This window comes from Corythoichthys intestinalis, chromosome 13, assembly GCF_030265065.1.
Source record: "Corythoichthys intestinalis isolate RoL2023-P3 chromosome 13, ASM3026506v1, whole genome shotgun sequence".
Classification (NCBI taxonomy): domain Eukaryota; kingdom Metazoa; phylum Chordata; class Actinopteri; order Syngnathiformes; family Syngnathidae; genus Corythoichthys; species Corythoichthys intestinalis.
The window spans coordinates 16318661-16337200 of NC_080407.1; the positions used below are offsets into that span (position 1 = coordinate 16318661).

The 18540-nt window shown below is 40.2% G+C and overlaps 1 protein-coding gene across 3 annotated transcripts in view; it reads left to right on the forward strand.

Annotated features, from left to right (window-relative positions):
• The window catches only part of dock4b (dedicator of cytokinesis 4b), a 237364-nt gene that overhangs the window by 132852 nt on the left and 85972 nt on the right, over positions 1-18540 (forward strand). For all 3 annotated transcript variants that reach the window (XM_057854988.1, XM_057854989.1, XM_057854990.1), the window contains exons 16-21: positions 2421-2574; positions 5340-5437; positions 5515-5598; positions 10787-10887; positions 11068-11149; positions 12769-12939. In XM_057854988.1, coding sequence (XP_057710971.1) covers positions 2421-2574; positions 5340-5437; positions 5515-5598; positions 10787-10887; positions 11068-11149; positions 12769-12939 — 690 coding nt within the window. The remainder of the gene's footprint in view (positions 1-2420; positions 2575-5339; positions 5438-5514; positions 5599-10786; positions 10888-11067; positions 11150-12768; positions 12940-18540) is intronic.

An 18540-nucleotide genomic window follows, 5' to 3' on the forward strand; every position in this document is an offset into this window, starting at 1 on the left:
AAACTTTACCACACAAACCTTGAAGTGAAAGTTTCTGAGCTGCCAGTTTATTCTTAATTCATTTTGGAAGAAAAAAATAAAAAAATTAAAACACTGTTCCGCATTTCAAAATTAAGTTGAAATTTCATTTCCCATTTCCAGCCTTAAGCCTCACTATTTATGCACACCAGCTATTTCTGTGCTTCTCACAGGTTTCCTCCCAAAACGGAATCACAAAGTATATGATTATGTGATTCGTGCCTTCTAAGTACATCTGTCTTATCCTCTCCCCATCCCAGAATGCCTCGTAATATCCACAAAGGAACCTTTTAAAAACAAATCCTTTATTGTTCATTGTCATGCTGAAAGACCCAGCCACGTCTCATCTTCAATGCCCTTGCTGATGGAAGATTTTCACTCAAAATCTCTCAATACATGGCCCCATTCATTCTTTCCTTTACACAGATCAGTAATCCTGGTCCCTTTGCAGAAAAACAGCCCCAAAGCATGATTTTTCCACCCCCATTATTCACAGTGGGTATGGTGTTCTTCCAATGCAATTCAGTATTTTTTCTCCTCCAAACACGAGAACCTGTGTTTCTACCAAAAAGTTCTATTTTGGTTTCATCTGACCATAACACATTCTCCCAGTCCTCATCTGGATCATCCAAATGCTCTCTAGCGAACCGCAGAGGGGCCTGGACATGTACTGGCTTCAGCAGGGGGACACGTCTGGCGATGCAGGATTTGAGTCCCTGGCGGCACATTGTTTTACTGATAGTAGCCTTTGTTACTGTGGTCCCAGCTCTCTGTAGGTCATTCACTAGGTCCCCCCGTGTGGTTCTGGGATTTTTCTTGTTATTAGTTAGTTCTTGTTATCATTTTGACGGCACGGGGTGAAATCTTGCATGGAGCCCAAGATCAAGGGAGATTATCAGTGGTCCTTTATGTCTTCCATTTTCTAATAATTGCTCCCACAGTTGATTTCTTTACACCAAGCGTTTTACCTATTGCAGATTCAGTCTTCCCAGCCTGGTGCAGGTCTACAATTTTGTTTCTGGTGTCCTTCAACAGCTCTTTGGTCTTGGCCATAGTGGAGTTTTGAGTGTGACTGACAGAGATTGTGGACAAGTGTATTTTATACCGATAATGAGTTAAAACAGGTGCCATTAATACAGGTAGAGCCTCATTAGACCTCGTTACAAGTTAGACCTCTTTGATAGCCTGAAATTTTGCTTTTTTTTGTAGGTGACCAAATACTTTAATTAATACTCTAATTTGGAAATAAATTATTTAAAAATCAAACAATATTATTTTCTGTTTTTTTTTCCACATTCTGTCTCTCTTGGTTGATGTTTACCCATGTTGACAATTACAGGCCTCTCTAATCTTTTCAAATAGGAGAACTTGCACAATTGGTGGTTGACTAAATACTTATTTGCTCCACTGTATGTATATGAGTGTGTGTATATCGAGATATGTATATGTATATGAATGCGTATTTGTGTTAATATCTGTATATCATATCAACTCAAATGGTGTAGTAAACGGAGAGATTCGTGCTGTAAAATATGAATAAAAGTCAGAACTACTACTTTTTTTTTGTTAAGTGCAGATACAACAACACTTTACTTTTGTACAATAATGAAGTACTCTAAGTTACATCTCCACTGTATTACAGACAAGCAAAGACACACATTCATCTCATCGAACCTTTCGCTGGTGACCCATCAAAGCCCTGCGCAAATAAACCATCCCAAATCGTCTTTTAAAAATGTCCCGCTCGGCCGTAATTGCAGACTGTGTCCTCAGCTGCAGGCGAAGGGTGTGCGCGCAAACCTCAGGCGCGGCGCATTGATTCATTTGTCAGCTGCGGGGCACAACAGTCACCCGACGTCTGATTTTTTCCCCCCTATTTATTTTTACCCTTCTGCTCGCTACAGGCCATCAGTAGCATTGTCAGATCATTTCCTTGCCGTTCGTGGTCGGTGGGGGCCCCCGCTAATGTCAGATGAAAGTTGCTCAATGAAAACTTGCATGGCCTAGTTTCTCCTCAGACCCAAAATAGATGCTGAAGCAGCAGTCCAAAATGTGCGGGAGCTTTGGTGCTCAAGCAGCCTCAGCCGAATCAATAAAACAACAACAGCCTCCTTCGGTGATTGCGTAAGGCCAACTGGCAACATTTCAAACCAAAAAATGCAGAGGAATAATGATATAACCAGTTGATAACGTGAAGGAGCACATGCACTTGTGTTGTGTAATGATCCAAGGATAATTATGGCAGCTCAATACACAAGAGGAGTACTAACAATCGCAAATATTTTCCAATGTTACATTTAACACCTGTGATCTAAACCAGATTAAAGACCCCAAAAAATATGATATTAACTATTCATTCTTTTTTGCTTTGACTAAATATATCAATTTCCTAATATGTCCAGTGCGAGGAGAACACCAGCTTGGCAGACTGCTCACGCTATCTTAAGCTGCCTTTTTCCAAGGCTAACATCCCATCCAACAACCAGACGCTGAAAGGGACCAAGGAGTCTTTCTGGATTACTAGCTTCCTCTGCTCTACCAAGCTCACACAAAACGGTAAAAAAGTTCTTATGGGGATTTCTTGTTTGTTATGTTTCCATATTGGATTCTTGCTCAAATTGAAAAGTGACTAAGAAAATGACATTGCCTTGGAGGAAAATAATGATAAAGCAAACGTGTATAGTCTTTATTCTCTGTGACGAACAACTGAAATTGCGAGGATTGACCAAGTTATGTTGTTAAACCAACATTATAAAGTACCGTAATTTTCAACACTATAAGGCGCATCTGACGATAGGCCGCCATCCACCAAATTTGACACAAACTGCAATTGTTCAGATATAAGCCGCACGGAACTATAAGCCACAGCTGTGTTATGAGATATTTACATCAAAAGATATTAACCGGTAACACTTTATTTGACAGCGGCACCATAAGACTGTTATAAGACCAAATGAACCAATACGGAGCTTTGAACCAATTGGCTGCAAAGCTTTATTGCTTCAAGAAGCTTCATTTGGCAATCACTGTTGTCTTGGGGGAGACTGTGTCTCTCAATTTTGATTGTTATTTACATCTGTTGTGCTGCAATGGATGCTAGGAGGCATGTTGAACAACAACAGTGTTGACAGCTGGTGGCAGAAGAGGTTGACTGTCTCCCCCTTTTTTTTTTTTTTTTCTTGCTATGTGGCATTTTTCTGCCACGTAGCATTTTTTTTTGCCATGTGGCTTTTTTTTTGGTCTGTGGCATTTTTTTTGCCATGTAGCAAAATGGATTTTGCCATGTGTTATTTTTTTTGCTATGTATCAAAATGGATTTTGCCATGTGGCAATTTTTTTTTTTTTTTTGCCATGTGGCATTTTTTTTTTTTTTTTTTGCCATGTGGCAGTTTTTTTGCCATGTGGCAAAATGGATTTTGCTATCTGGCATTTTATTGCCATTTGGCATTTTTTGTGCCATGTGGCATTTTTTTTGGGTGTGTGGCAAAATGGATTTTGCCATGTGGCATTTTTTTGCTGTGAAGCAAAATGGATTTTGCCATGTGCCATTTTTTTTTTTTTTGCCACTTTTATTGCCATTTGGTATTTTTTGCCATGTGCCATTTTTTTTGCCATATGAAATTTATATATTTTTTTGTGCCCATTTTTTTTTTTTTTTTTTTGCCGTGTGGCAAAATTGATTTTGCCATGTGACAATTATTATTGTTTTTTTTTTGCCATGTGACATTTTTTTGCTGTGTGGCAAAATGGATTTTGCCATGTGGCATTTTTTTTTTTTTTTTGCCACATGGAAATTTTTTTGCTGTGTGGCAAAATCGATTTTGCTGTGTGGCATTTTTTTTTTGCGATGTGGCTTTTTTTTTTTTTTTTTTTGCCATGTGGCATTTTTTTTTTTTTTTTTTTTTTTTTTGCCATGTGGCATTTTTTTTGCCATGTGGCAAAATGGATTTTGCTATCTGGCATTTTATTGCCATTTGGCATTTTTTTTGCCATGTGAAATTTATATTTTTTTTTGTGCCATGTGGCATTTTTTTTTTTGGTGTGTGGCAAAATGGATTTTGCCATGTGGCATTTTTTTGCTGTGTGGCAAAATGGATTTTGCCATGTGGCATTTTTTTGCTGTGTAGCAAAATGGATTTTGCCATGTGCCATTTTTTTTTTTTTTTTTTTTGCTACATGTCCCAAGGACAAATCCCACAAACCAAAATCCATTTCGCCACAAGGCAAAAAAAATGCCACATGGCGAAAAGAAAAAAAAGCCACCTGGCAAAATCCATTTTGCCACATGGCAAATACCACTTTTCGTTCTCTGCCCTGCTGTCCAAATTCACGTTTTGTGCTAATAATTTCTTCAGTTACTGTTCCAGTTGTTGCATTCGTTGCTCGTTAATGTATTTGGTTACACTTTATTTGACAGTGGCGCCATAAGACCATCACAATTATGACAAGATACTGACATGAGCATTCATGAATTCTTATGACAGATGTCATATTGTGCCATCCGGCAAATTATCTTACTTATGAGTCGATGCAAAAGATCCGAGCTGGAGTATTAATGGAATTAGTGACATCATTTGTCGGATGACACTTAAAGACATCTGTCATAAGCATTTATTAATGCCTCATGATAATTGCATTATTATGACGGTCTTGTAGCAGTCTTATGACGCCGCTGTCAAATAGTGTTACATAGTTACCCAAATAAATCAACTGCCGCATTAGTTTATAAGCCACAGGTATCAAAATGAAGCAAAAAAGTCACGGCTTATTGTCCAAAAATTACGGTACCATTAACAGATTGACAATGTTGCTTCAACAGAACGGAACAACCAACCAACCACAACTTGTGTTTTTGGTTAAAAGCTAAGCTAGCTAGCAACTGGCTAGTTTTGTCTTGAACATTTTATTGAGAACTACAAACCTTAAAAGCTACTCTAATGTCACAACACCTGAATTTATCACATTTCGACAGAACGTTGCTTAAACAGAGTCGGACTACGTTGACTTTTTTTGACAGGCTATAAAAGGTAAACTGTAAAATGAAAAACGCTTATGTACGACAACAAAAATAGCTGCTTCAGGCTAAACCGTATCTGAAGAGACAGCTAAAAAGACTCCAGCGGCATGATGTTTTATTCATAGGTACGTCTGGGGACGCTGGGAAATTACTTCTTATCTCTTTTCCACGACTCAACTTGAAAATGTCAACATTTGTTTGGATGCTGTAATTGAAGGGCGCGTTGATGTTGCATTTTTTTTAGACTCGCTTCTTATCACTTGTAGCTTTTCAGCACCTCAGGTTTAACGGCGTATCTTCTCAGGCGATATGCTGGACCTGTTGAAGTGGCGAGCACACCCTGAGCGGATCAACGAAAGCCTCTCCAAGCTGAAGGAGATCGACGGCTCAGAGATTGTTAAAGTAGGCCCGCGATCGCAGCGAATCGAATGTCGTTATCCTGATTAAAAATGTTGAAAATCCATATTTTAAATTGATAGTTTCTCCAAGACACTTTGGATACACTTTTTGGGATTCTGGACGAGAGCTCGCAGAGATTCGGGCTGAAGGTGTTCGATTCGCTGGTGAGTACTCGCTACAAACATGAAATAATATCACCCGCTGTTGGAGGTAAGAGTGTGACAATGTACCGATATGATTTGCGATACAAGGCTCACGATAACAATGATCTCACAATATGGCGATCCAAGAATTATCGATTCATGGGTAAGGAAATCATTCTACAATATACTATATACGATTTTTTTGGGGTCACTTTCTGTTGATTACATAGTAGAGATGTCCGATCACGTCATTTTCAAAGAATCGGAATCGGCAAAAAAATATCGGCCATGCCTTTTTTTAATATATATATATTTCTTAATTAAATCGTTTTCTAATTGTATTTAACGTTACAGACATAATGTGTTACACTTATCCAGAGTCTTTAGTTTAGGCTTAAGGTAGGGTTATCGAAGTTATCCCAATAACGGCAGTAATTAATTTTTTAAAAAATGTATCACGTTAAAATATTTAACGCAATTAATGCATGCGCTGCACGACCCACTCACGCAATGTCACGCTCAATCTGTAATGGCGCCGTTTTACCTATATAGAGAGATAAAAGGTGGCGTAAAATGAGTAGAGTGAATTTTGGCAGCCTTTGGAGTCTTTTTTTAATTGGCTAAAGCCTTACAATCCCTCTCCCTATGATTAGAAATATCATGGGAAGCAATGTGGGGAAGCAAGGTAGCAATTGATTTTTTTCTTAACACCTTATTTCCCAACGCAGAGAAGATATATCAATTGGTAGCACTACGCACAGTCATGGTTCCACTTCCCATCATGCATTTGGGTATGGCCTTCAGTATCATTTACTGAAAGCTCAACAAATACACTAGATGGCAATATTTAGTCACAATATACAAAGTATACAAAAATACAAAATGAGAACGGGCCAATAGCCACTTCTGACCAATGACATGGCCGACATGGCGACTTGGCGGCGGTCGGGAAAGATTTCAAAATACAAATCCCGTCAATTAAAATCAATGGCTGCGTGCAAGATTTGCGGCCTGAAAGTTTCGAGATGTGGAGTTAAATCAGTCAGTTTCAATACCTCGAACCTGATAAAACATGTGAAGACGAAAGGTGAACGAACACAACGAGTTTGAGCCTGCAAGAGCAGGACTGCTATCCAGAGGAAGGGCGCTGGACAGGTGCAACAATCTCTGGTCAGTTCACTACGTCTACTTTACTTTTAGTGTCTTTTACTGAAAGAAATGCTGCAGTAATTTGGGAACTGTTTCCAAAGTAGGGTTGCCACCTTTCAGAAATAGAAATAAGGGACCACCCCCCCCCCCCCCCCCCGGAAAAAGGAGGCTAATAGAGAGATGGGATGCTATGGTCAATTATTATTACTTATAATTGTTAGCGTCCGCAAATGCGGAAACAAGGTTGGACCTCGAAGCGGACAACAAGCGGGGGATAAGTACAAGGGTTTAATGATTGCAAACAAAAAATAACACGCGATCGCAGGATAGAAAAAATAACAAAAGGAGTCCGTGACAGCAGGTCGACGGAGCTCAATACTACAAACTCGAAGGTTAACTAAGACGATAGGCAGCGAGCCAAAAAGCCAAAATAAAAACACTCAAATACCTGCACAGGGTAGAGGTTACAAACGAGTGCAGCACACTAACAGAAAAAACCCAATGCAGGGGCGTAACAAGCAAATGTAGCGAGGCTATAGTGCGAGATGTCAAATGGCGATCAGCAAAGCAAATATCTCGGCAGCCTTCTCTGAGCTCACCCGTGCTTAAATGCTGCGTTGATGAGCCCGCATTGGATTCAGGTGCGACGTCAGGAACGCCCCCACTAACAGCCCAGCAACAAAACACAATCTAACCAGCAGCAGAATGTGACAATAATTTAATAAAAGGTGCACTGTTTGGCCTTTGAGAGGTTTAAAAAAGGTTTACTCAGTTCATTCAGAGTTTATTATTATGAACTTATTTTTACTTTCTTACTGTTGGGCTAGTATTATACTTTGTACTAGTCTTTTTCCTATTTTGCAAAGGTAAGCAACAGCCTGATAGCAATGATTTCACATCCAATTATGTAGCTCTTTGGGGGGAAAAAAAAGAAAAAGAAAAAAATATATATATATATGTATACTAGGGCTGTCAAAATTGTCGCGTTAACGGGCGTTAATTAATTTTTTAAATTAATCACGCTAAGATATTTGACGCAATTAACGCAGATGGCCCGCTCAGACAGATTTAAATGACAGTACAGTGAAACGCTCCCTTGTTGTGTCTATGGAGTTTCGTCGCCCTCTGGTGGCGCTTAGGTGCGACTGATTTTATAGGCTTCAGCTCCCATGAGCATTGTGTAAGTAATTATTGACATCAACAATGGTGGGCTACTAGTTTATTTGATTGAAAATTTTACAAATTGTATTAAAACGAAAACATTAAGAGGGGTTTTAATATAAAAATTCTATAACTTGTACTAACATTTTTCTTTTAAGAACTACGAGTCTTTCTATCCATGGATCGCTTGAACAGAATGTTAATCATGTTAATGCCATCTTGTTGATTTATTGTTATACTAAACAAATACAGTCCTTATGTACCGTATGTTGAATGTATATATCCATCTTGTGCCTTATCTTTCCATTCCAACAATAATTTACAGAAAAATATGGCATATTTTATTGATGGTTTGAATTGCGATTAATTGCGATTAATTACGATTAATTAATTTTCAAGCTGTAATTAACTCGATTAAAAATTTTAATCGTTTGACAGCCCTAATATATATATATATATATATATATATATATATATATATATATATATATATATATATATATATATATATATATATATAATCGGGGTGGTATCGGTATGGTATCGGTATCGGGGCCAAAAAAATGGTATCGGTGCAACACTAAAAACAGTTGACCCTAAAGTACTGCTTTATTTGTTTCTTGAAATTAGCTTTATTTTGAGTTTTGAAAGTTTGGTCTGGGAGGGCATTCCATTAGATCATAGCTCTACATAGTATCGTACGTTGTTTTATGTTAGTTTTCATGATAGGTATGGTATAGTTACCGCTAATAGCATGTCTGGTTGGGTATGAGTGCAGAGTTGAGCTCAGAGTGTAAATGATTTGAGATGAAATGAGGAAAAAAGATTTAAGATTTAAAGTGATCCTCTAACTTAAATACATGTAGGCTCTAATAAACCACAATTGTTCTCTTGTACGAAAATATGTTGTTAGAAACACATAAAATGTTAAATCAATGGCAATATTTTATAATATTTAGTCCATCTTTTCACCGTTAGTTGGCGCCATGGTTTACGGGCTCGCAGTGATGACGTCATTGGTATCTTGCATTTTCAACAATTGCTTATTGCTGTAAAATGCCACGATGTGCTGCTTTTGGAATGCAATTTCCAGTCAAATGGAAACAAGGGGAGTGAAGTGAGTGGTCAAGGTGGAATTATTATTTTTACTGAATAAATGCGCACAAGTGGAAGCTTCTCCCCCCTTTTGGTCCCTGTATGCACGCATCCTACCCACCATGCGTTACAACTAGCGCCCGAACATTTTTCCTGGATCCTCAGTCAAGTAAGGGATCCGTCTATTTTCTGGATCCGACGGTCCCACCGCGTCTGCAATATTGGTTTCGGATCTGTCTATTTTTTTGATTCGTCGGTCCCAGAGCGGCTTTTCGGATCAGTCTATTTTGTTGAATCGACGGACTAATCGCGGCTGCGACATTGCCATATATCGGTCTAATTCCTGGATCTCCGAGTGAGTAAAAAACTCAGATTTTGATTACTATTGCTATCTTTTTTGTTGACTATTCTTCGTGGGAGTTTTCCCCAAATCATACTAAATAATTAAAGCACTATGGCATGCTACAGTGACGACAGTTACACTGACGTGGACCTTACAACAATGTTGGGAGTTCGTCAGGGAACGCGTGTTTGCGTACTGCTGAGCTCCCGAGTGAAAAGTGGTCAAGGTGGAAATATTATTTTTTGTGAATAAATGTGCATAAGTGGAAGCTTCTCCCCTTTTTGGCACTTTTATACACGTATCCTAGCTACCACGCGTTACAATGTACAAGACATGTATTACACAAGGTGTGCTCTTTGTCCTGTACTGTAAGCACACGACAGCTCTGGATGCTAACAATCTACATAATTATATTGGGATAAGTTTGAAAACGCAATATGCTTACCTTGAATATCTGCTAATAAAACCGGACAGCATATACTCTCGCTCCCAACCGGACTTCCCAACAGGACTCTCTCGCATCACCAGTTTTGCCCAACTTTTGTCTTATCAGGTATTTGCTGCACACATTTTTCCCTGAAGCTCGTCTTGTGAACGACCAACAGTGCTGTCCTGCTCTTCAGTTTTCAGATCTGGTTCAAATAGGAAGGGGAGAACTGACGATATGTTGGGGAAGCTGACAAGTGACGCGCTGGGATTTCCGCAACGGGACCAGTGACGTCCCACACTGCGACGTAACAAGAATGGCGACCTATCACTTAAAATGATTTTACAAACTTTATTAAAACAAAAACTTTAAGAGAGGTTTTAATATCAAGTTATTATAACTCATACTAACATGTATCTTTTAAGAATTACTTGTCTTAAAAACAGGGGATCCCTTTAAGATTTAGATTTAAGATTTAGATTTAAGATTTAGATTTAAGATTTAGATTAAAGATTTAGATTTAAGATTTAGATTTAGATTTAGATTTAAGATTTAGATTAAATGTGCAAAAAAAAAAAAAGTGACTAAAATTTTCACACATTTTAAAAAGCGCTGCGTCAAATGTGAAAAAATGTCTTCGTAACTTTCAGCATGTGCTGCTTTACAAACGGCGCTCCATAGAAATTACCCTGTTTTTCTGTGAATTAGGTGTAGAATGATTCCCTGACCCATTTAGGAAGATGGAGAGACGAAACACATGAGAGCCTTGTGAAGCAATCTCGCCTCTGTCACGCCATGCCGCGCTGACAGATCTCAGTCTCAGAGTGTTTTGAGAGGAAAATCTGCCATTGCGACGTGTCTGTCCAATTTATACATTCGAGTCTGGGGAAAAAAAACACAAATTTATGCTATATTAGTCCAACTCAATCATGAAGGACATAACACAAACTAAAATCTGTCTTGTACAAACTTAACTTTTGCACTGCTGCTTCATGCTATCTAATTAGTACTAATAAAGTTCTATTTTTTTCAAGGTCCACATCATCAACCTTCTTCAAGACAGCAAATTTCAGCACTTCAAGCCAGTCATGGACACCTACATCGAAAGCCACTTTGCAGGCGCTCTGTCATACAGGTTCGCACTGCTTTAGCGCCCCTTTGTGGCCACCGATACTCATGCACGCTTTCATTGCCTGTTGTTCCGTCTGGCTGCTGTCTTCACACTTTGTGTACCTGCTAAGATTGCGCGTGAATGCTAACACGCGTACGTGCTGCTTCTTAAATAAACGCATTATCACGGAACGTGTTTTTAAAGGGACCTAATCAAAGTTCTGAAGTGGTACGTGGACCGCATTGTGGATGCCGATCATCAAGAACATATTCAGCAGGTGCTCAAGGTGAGAAATGATCATTCGGAAAATATACCGTGCCCTCCATAATTATTGGCACCCCTGAAAAAGATGTTTTTTAGCTTCTAATTATTTTTCTTCAAATACAAATAATATGGGACCATAATGGAAAAAAAGAGAAAAATCCAACCTTCAATACAAGTGCATTCATTCAGTGGGGAAAAAAATCCCACATAAAGAAAAAATTATTTGACATCAATTAATGTGTGTCACAATTATTAGCACCCCTGGTGGGTAATACTTTGTACAACCCCCTTTTGCCAACAAAACACGGTCTGGGGACTGAGATGGCCATGGGAGGAGCTTGATTTTGTGTCTGGTGAACCATTTCTGTGTAGATTTGGTGTTACGTCCCAAGGACGGCTCGCGAAGGGCGTAACATAAAACGAGCCACACAAATTCACAAGTGGACACACATTTATTGACACAACAACCAAACTCGCAATGAATATGTACAAAATGTGGAAGAAGCGCGGCTTCAGGGTAAGCCCAGGCCAAAACAACAAACAAAAGGAATCTACACTTAAACCCCACCCGCTAACTAAACCCTGATCATGAAAAAAAAACAAAAGACAGCCACTAACCTAGCTTCCTACGCTATACAAAACAGGAGAAAACTGGTTGAACAGAAATGGCGACTTACCCCTACTTGCTTCAGTGCTCTTATTTACAGTGGTGAACAAAAACGATCCAATAACGAATAAACACAAAAGACCTCACCGAAAAAGTGGGAGTGTATCAAAGTAGCGATCAAATGCAAATGAGAGTGAATGGCGAGCAAACAGCTGGCGAGGAGGACCGTGGCAGAATGCTGTCAAATGCGACCTCTTAGAGTGTTGACAGCGGCAGGTTTAAGAAGCTTGGTGCCTTTTTTCGTGGCCAATCAGTGGCGGCGACGTCGTCGGTCCGTTCTGCGTCGTTCAGCTGTCGTCACAGTGGGAGGGGAAGCAGCCAGAGGGTGGAGGAGACGATCAGCTGACTGGAAGAGTCTCAAAAAATAACAATTAAACGGCCAGAGGCCGTCACATTTGGCCATATGTTTAGGGTCATTGTCTTGCTGAAAGACCCAGTGACTACCCATCTTCAGCTTTTGGGCAGAGGGAAACAGATTTTGATTTAAAATGTCCTGGTATTTCAAAGCATTCATGATGCCATGCACCCTAACAAGGTTCCCAGGGCGTTTGGAAGCGAAACAGCCCCACAGCATCACTGACCCACCCCCATACTTCACAGTGGGTATGAGGTGCTTTTCAGCATGCGCATCTTTGGTGGCACGCCAGACCCACTTAGATTGTTTGTTGCCAAAAAGCTCAATCTTGGTCCCACACAAAAATACACACGGTCTCAGGCTTCAACTGGGACCGTGTGACACACATTATTTGATGTCAAATAATTTTTTCTTTATGTGGGATTTTTTCCCCACTGAATGAATGCACTTGTATTGAAGGTTGGATTTTTCTCTTTTTTTCCATTAAGGTCCCATATTATTTGAATTAAAAAATATATATATTAGAAGCTAAAAAACACATCTTTTTCAGGGGTGCCAATAATTATGGAGGGCACTGTACAGTGTATCTCTATTGTAATGATTTTTCCTTGGTTTTCAGGCTAGCGAGTATATCTTCAAGTACATTATCCAATCCCGCCGCCTCTTCTCCTTGGCAACGGGAGGCCAGAATGAGGAGGAGTTCCGCGTGTGCATCCACGAGCTCTTCATGTCCATCCGCTTTTTCCTCTCGCAGGAAAACAAAGGCACCAGTCCGGTGGCGCAAACACAGGCACGTGTTAAATCATGTCAGAAAATCAGCCAAAACAAGTGAATTGGCTCGAAGGTTGAACACATTTGTGAAAATTCAAGTTAAGAAAATGAGAGAAATAACCAAAAAGATGACGTACGTGATGCAAATCTTGAAGTGAAAGTTTCTGAGGTGGCCGTTTATACAGGAATCATTTTTTATTTATTTATACAAACAAAGAAACATAGACATGAAGAAGGATTTTGAGGGTAATTTTTGTAGCTGTTTTTAGGAATCAAACATTGAAGTGAAAGTTTCTGAGGTGAGAAAATTGGTGTACAAACATTGCGTCTAGTACAGTAAAATATCTGTTTACTTTCTCTCCAAACACACACATTTTACTCACTGAGTGAATACAGTGGTATGAAAAAGTATCTGAACATTTTGCAATTTCTCACATTTCTGCATAAAATCACCATCAAATGTGATCTGATCTTTGTCAAAATCACACTGATGAAACAACAGTGTCTGCTTTAACTAAAACCACCCAAACATTTATAGGTTTTCATATTTTAATGAGGATAGCATGCAAACAATGACAGAAGGGGGAAAATAAGTAAGTGAAATATCTGCCTAATGTGACTGAAAGAGCAATTAAAACAAGTTTTTACCAAACAATTTAAGTCAGGGGTGTGTCCAATCACTGATGAGTGGTTTAAAGCTGCCCTGCCCACTGTAAAACACACACCTTGTAAGAGTTGTCTTGATGAGAAGCATTGTCTGATGTGCATCATGGCTCGGTCAAAAGAGCTGTCTGAAGACTTGCACTAAAGGATTGTTGATCCTCATAAAGCTGGGAAAGGATACAAAACCATCTCTAAAATCTGGATATTCATCAATCGACAGTCAGAGAAGTTGTTTACAAATGGTGAGAGTTTGGCACTGTTGCTTCTCTCCCAAGGAGTGGCTGTCCACCAAAGATGACGCCAAGAGTTCAGCGCAGAATACTCAGAGAGGTAAAAAAAGAACCCTAGAGTGTCTGCTAAAGACTTACAGAAATCACTGGCACAGTCCAATATCTCTGTGCACACATCAACTATATCTAAAACGATTCCCAGTAATGGTGTTCAAGGAAGGACTCCACAGAGGAAGCCACTGCTGTCTAAAAAAAACATTGTTGCACGTTTAATGTTGACAAAAAGGCACTTGGACACTCCACAGAAGGTGTGGCAAAATATTTTGTGGCCTGATGAAACCAAAGTTGAATTGTTTGGAAGTTACACACAACGTGTGGGGGGAAAATAGAACAGCTCACCAACATAAACATCTCATCCCCACCGTGAAGCATGGTGGAGGCCTCAGGGCCTGGACAACTTGCAATCATTACCTCATTTGCTCCCAGAAACATATCAATATGTTCTATTTTTAAATGCTTCATTGTCCCAAAAACGTATTTATACGTTTTTTTTTTGTTTTTGTTTTGTTTTACAAGAAGAATCTATAGCTTGTGATCTATCTGAGAAATAAAAAAAACAAGGCTCCAAACCCATTTTAAAGCAATAAAACTGGCCACTGCAGGGCAGTAGCGCATTTTGTAAGACCCGCAACCCGATTCAACAGCAATGACCGGCCGGGCAGCACGGTCAGGGCGCTGGCGGCATGATGCCAGGCGGCGCTCCGACCGTACAAAACAACCGAGAGGATGCCTGGGAAGCCAGGCACTGGACGACCGAGCAAAACGACTGGGACCCCCAGTGCAGCGGTTTGCCGAGCAGACCCCGCAGAGACGCAAAAATAATCTATCTTTGTGAGACAGACAACGATGAGGGAAAAGTTTACATGGCTGACGTGGCGACAACGGCGTCATCTCGGTGACAAAGCGTCATCTCTCAGTAGTCATGTATAAATAAATTGTTACTTTGCTATCAAAAGCTGTATTTGTCTGGTTGTTCATGGTATTTTGTAAAAGGAAAACATTTTCAGATGTTTAGGATGTAAGTAATGCAAAAAAAAGCTTTTGTTATGTTCCAGAATTTTCTGTGGGCCTTGCAAAATCGGTCAAAATCCAGATAAACGGCCGGGAGCGAAGGGCCTTGCTCTGGTCAAAATGGCTGGGAGTGAATGAGTTAATAGAAGAATGAATACAGAAGTTTATCAAGATGTTTTGCCGGAAAACCTGAGGTCGTCTGTCAGACTGTTAAAGCTAAAAAGAGGATGGATGCTGCAACGAGACAATGATCCAAAACACAGAAGTAAATCAACTTTCAGAAGAACAAAATACACGTTCTGGAGTGGCCAAGTCAAAGTCCAGACTTGAACCCCATTGAGATGCTGTGGCATGACCGAAAGACGGCAATTCATGCCAGACATCCTAGGAATCTGATTGAACTACAGCAGTTTTGTAGAGAAGAATGGGCCAAAATTAGTCCTGACTGATGTGCCAGACTGATCTGCATCTACAGGAAGCACTTGATTGAAGTTATTACTGCCAAAGGGGGGCGGCACAAAATATTAAATTTGATGGTTTACCTACTCACTTTTCCCCCTTCTGTCATTGTTTGCATACTGTCCTCATTAAAATATGAAAAATATAAAATATATATCTTAATGTTTGGGTTGTCTTCGTTAAAGCAGACAGTTTTTTTCATCTGCGTGATTGTGACAAAGATCAGAAGGCAGAAATGTGAGAAATTCCAAAAAGGTTCAGATGCTTTTTCATACCACTGTAGCTTTCAATCAGTGGTATGGGAAGTAGGGTGCTGAGGATGCTGCAGCACCCCCTGGTGTCAATTTGAGGTCGAAAATGAAAATGATTATGATCTTTTATAATTGTGCCCAGCGAAGAAAAGTAAGCTGCCGATTTAGACCATGGAGAACTTCATAGCTTGCATTGTAGCCATATTATTGTTGTTGTTGAGCTGTTGCCGTGCTGAGTGCTGTTGGATATTCGTGTGCAGTTTGATTGTTGTGAAAAGTAGGTGTTAAACTGAGGCTTATTGGACCTTTTAATTTTCAAATGTGTTTGTGTGTCATTGCACTGTCTGGCTTTTAATACGCGGGCACTCTTATTTCCACTACAAAAACTCCAACACACACTGGAGCTGAAATAGAACGCTGTTTTTGTAGTAGCCTAGTAGTAGTACTACTATCCAGCATGCGTTTGTGCTGCCTTTGTGCATGCCTTGTATGCAGAGGCGTAGCAAGGGTCCCTGAGGGCCCCAGGCAACAAGCAACATGGGGCCCTTCTGAGTCACGTGACACACATACTGTTTTCCGAAATTTCCAGGTTCGCGGTGAATCAGTAACAGACACATTTTTGCAAAATAGACAATGTTTATTGATTAGAAAATGCAGAACACACATTAAAAACAAGAACAAATGGCAACGGTGACGCTAGATTTGAGCTTGTCAATCCCAGAATCCCCGCGTTACCGTTACAGCAAAACAAAATGTCCCTTAGCAGTCAAAATCGCTTACCGTGACAAATGAGCGGGGAGCCAAAACACTCCGGCAAAGCAACAAAGGAACAAAACCAGGCGACCCGAACGTAATCCACTGGCAGACTTCCAGCGAGTTGGGGGAATCCCCCGACTCTTATAGGTACGTCTGACGCGGGGACATGGTCGGCCACTCCCTGCCCCCGCGAAAACGCACCACCCGAACTCGTCAGACCCCAAGCAAGGGTATGAGATTCCCCCCCAATTGAGGCTCCCAGCGGTTAAAGTAGAATGTTTATTTAAGTTATCTCGTCGGATTCTCTCCTAACTATGGCGCGTCAAAACAAGTTATCCCGTGAGATTCCCTCCTAACTATGGGACTCAAGGTAAAAAACAATAGAAGTTGTTACAGTCTAGGTCACAGAAGCAATCATACATAACAAATGCATAATGTGCTAATGTTAAGGCATCACATAATATTTTCCCCCATCATATACGTACTCGCTCAGTATAATGAACACAAAGGTGGGGGGGCGCGTGTGCGCGCTGCATGCACGTGCGGTCATCTTGGCCATAAAAGTGGCGAAAACTAAGCACTTTACACTGACTCATATGGATGTACTTCGTGCATGGATGCACACATTTAAACAGGTGGGCGTCCTCTGTTCGAAATGCGCACCTTACGCCTATTCTCGCTCCCAGAATACGCAGCGCTTGTGACATAGGACAATAACAGGACTGGTTGCTATGAAAACGTGCGTATACCCAAGGAACCTTGCTAAAAGGAGTATTAAAATTACTAATAAAATCGTTTAGGATTATTTTAGATGTGTATATGTTATACTTTTCTTATAGAGTATTCAACGAGGAATAGACCCATTAATAGACTTTTTGGGAAAAATCAACATTTCTTTAAGTAGTCACATGAATAATGAGGTGGCCTGTGAAGATCAACATAAAACAACTCGGCAACGACTTTCCAGAGATTACTTGGTGTTTTCCGAAATTTCCAGGTTCGCGGTGAATCAGTAACAGGCAAACTTTTGCTCAATAGATGATGTTTATTGATTAGAAAATGCAGAATAAATGAGATTCATTGATTACAATCCCACAAGAGCAAGCAACAAGTATCAAAAACAAGCATAACAAATGTCAACGATGACGCTAGATTTGAGTTTGTCAACCCCAGAATCCCCGCGCTACGTAACAGCACAACCAAGTGTCCCCTAGCAATGAAAATCGCTTACCGTGACAAATGAGTGGGAAGCCAGCAACACTTCGGCAGAGCGGCAAAGGAACAAAGCCAGGCGATCCGTACGTGACACCTGGCGGGCTTCACGGGTCGCCCGGAAATGTTCGGTTTTTGTAGGGACGCGCCCCGCGGAGGCGGAGAGGCCAACCTGCAGTGGCGCCACCAGGGGGTGGCCAGGTTGGTTGGCCACCCCACTGGCCACCCCGCTTGCCAGTATATCGTTAGATGGTTGTAGCATCAGTTATGCATTTCATCCCGAATGAATGCATTTATTTTGTTTTGTTAAATGTAGGGCTGTCAAATTTATTGCGTTAACGGGCGGTAATTATTTTTAAAAAATTAATCACATAAAAATATTTATCGCAATTAACGCATTCGCGATACGACTCATTAACGCGTTGCCGCAAACATCCTACAATGGCGCTGTTTTGCTTATATACAGAGATAAGAGGCAGAGTCAAGTGAGTGGAGTAGATACATGCATTCATTGGGGCCGTGCTTTTAATTGGCAAAAGCTTTGTCATCTCTCCCACAGCAACTGTAAAAATTGTGGGAAGCGACGTGGGGAAGAATGACAGGAGTTGATCTTTTTCTTAACACCCTGTAGTGTACCCAACGTAGAGAAGATATAGCATTTGCAGCCACCACACACAGTCATGGTTGCACCACTTCCCATCATGCATTTGGACAGAAGAGTTAAGTCGCTACAGTATCATTTACTGAAAGCTCAACAAATACACTAGATTGCAATATTTAGTCACAATATACAAACTCACATTTACCCTTTAAGAATTACAAGTCTTTCCGTGGATCCCTTTCACAGAAAGAATGTTAATAATGTTAATGCCATCTTGTGGATTTATTGTTATAATAAACAAATACAGTACTTATGTACAGTATGTTGAATGTATATATCAGTCTTATCTTTCCATTCCAACAATAATTTACAGAAAA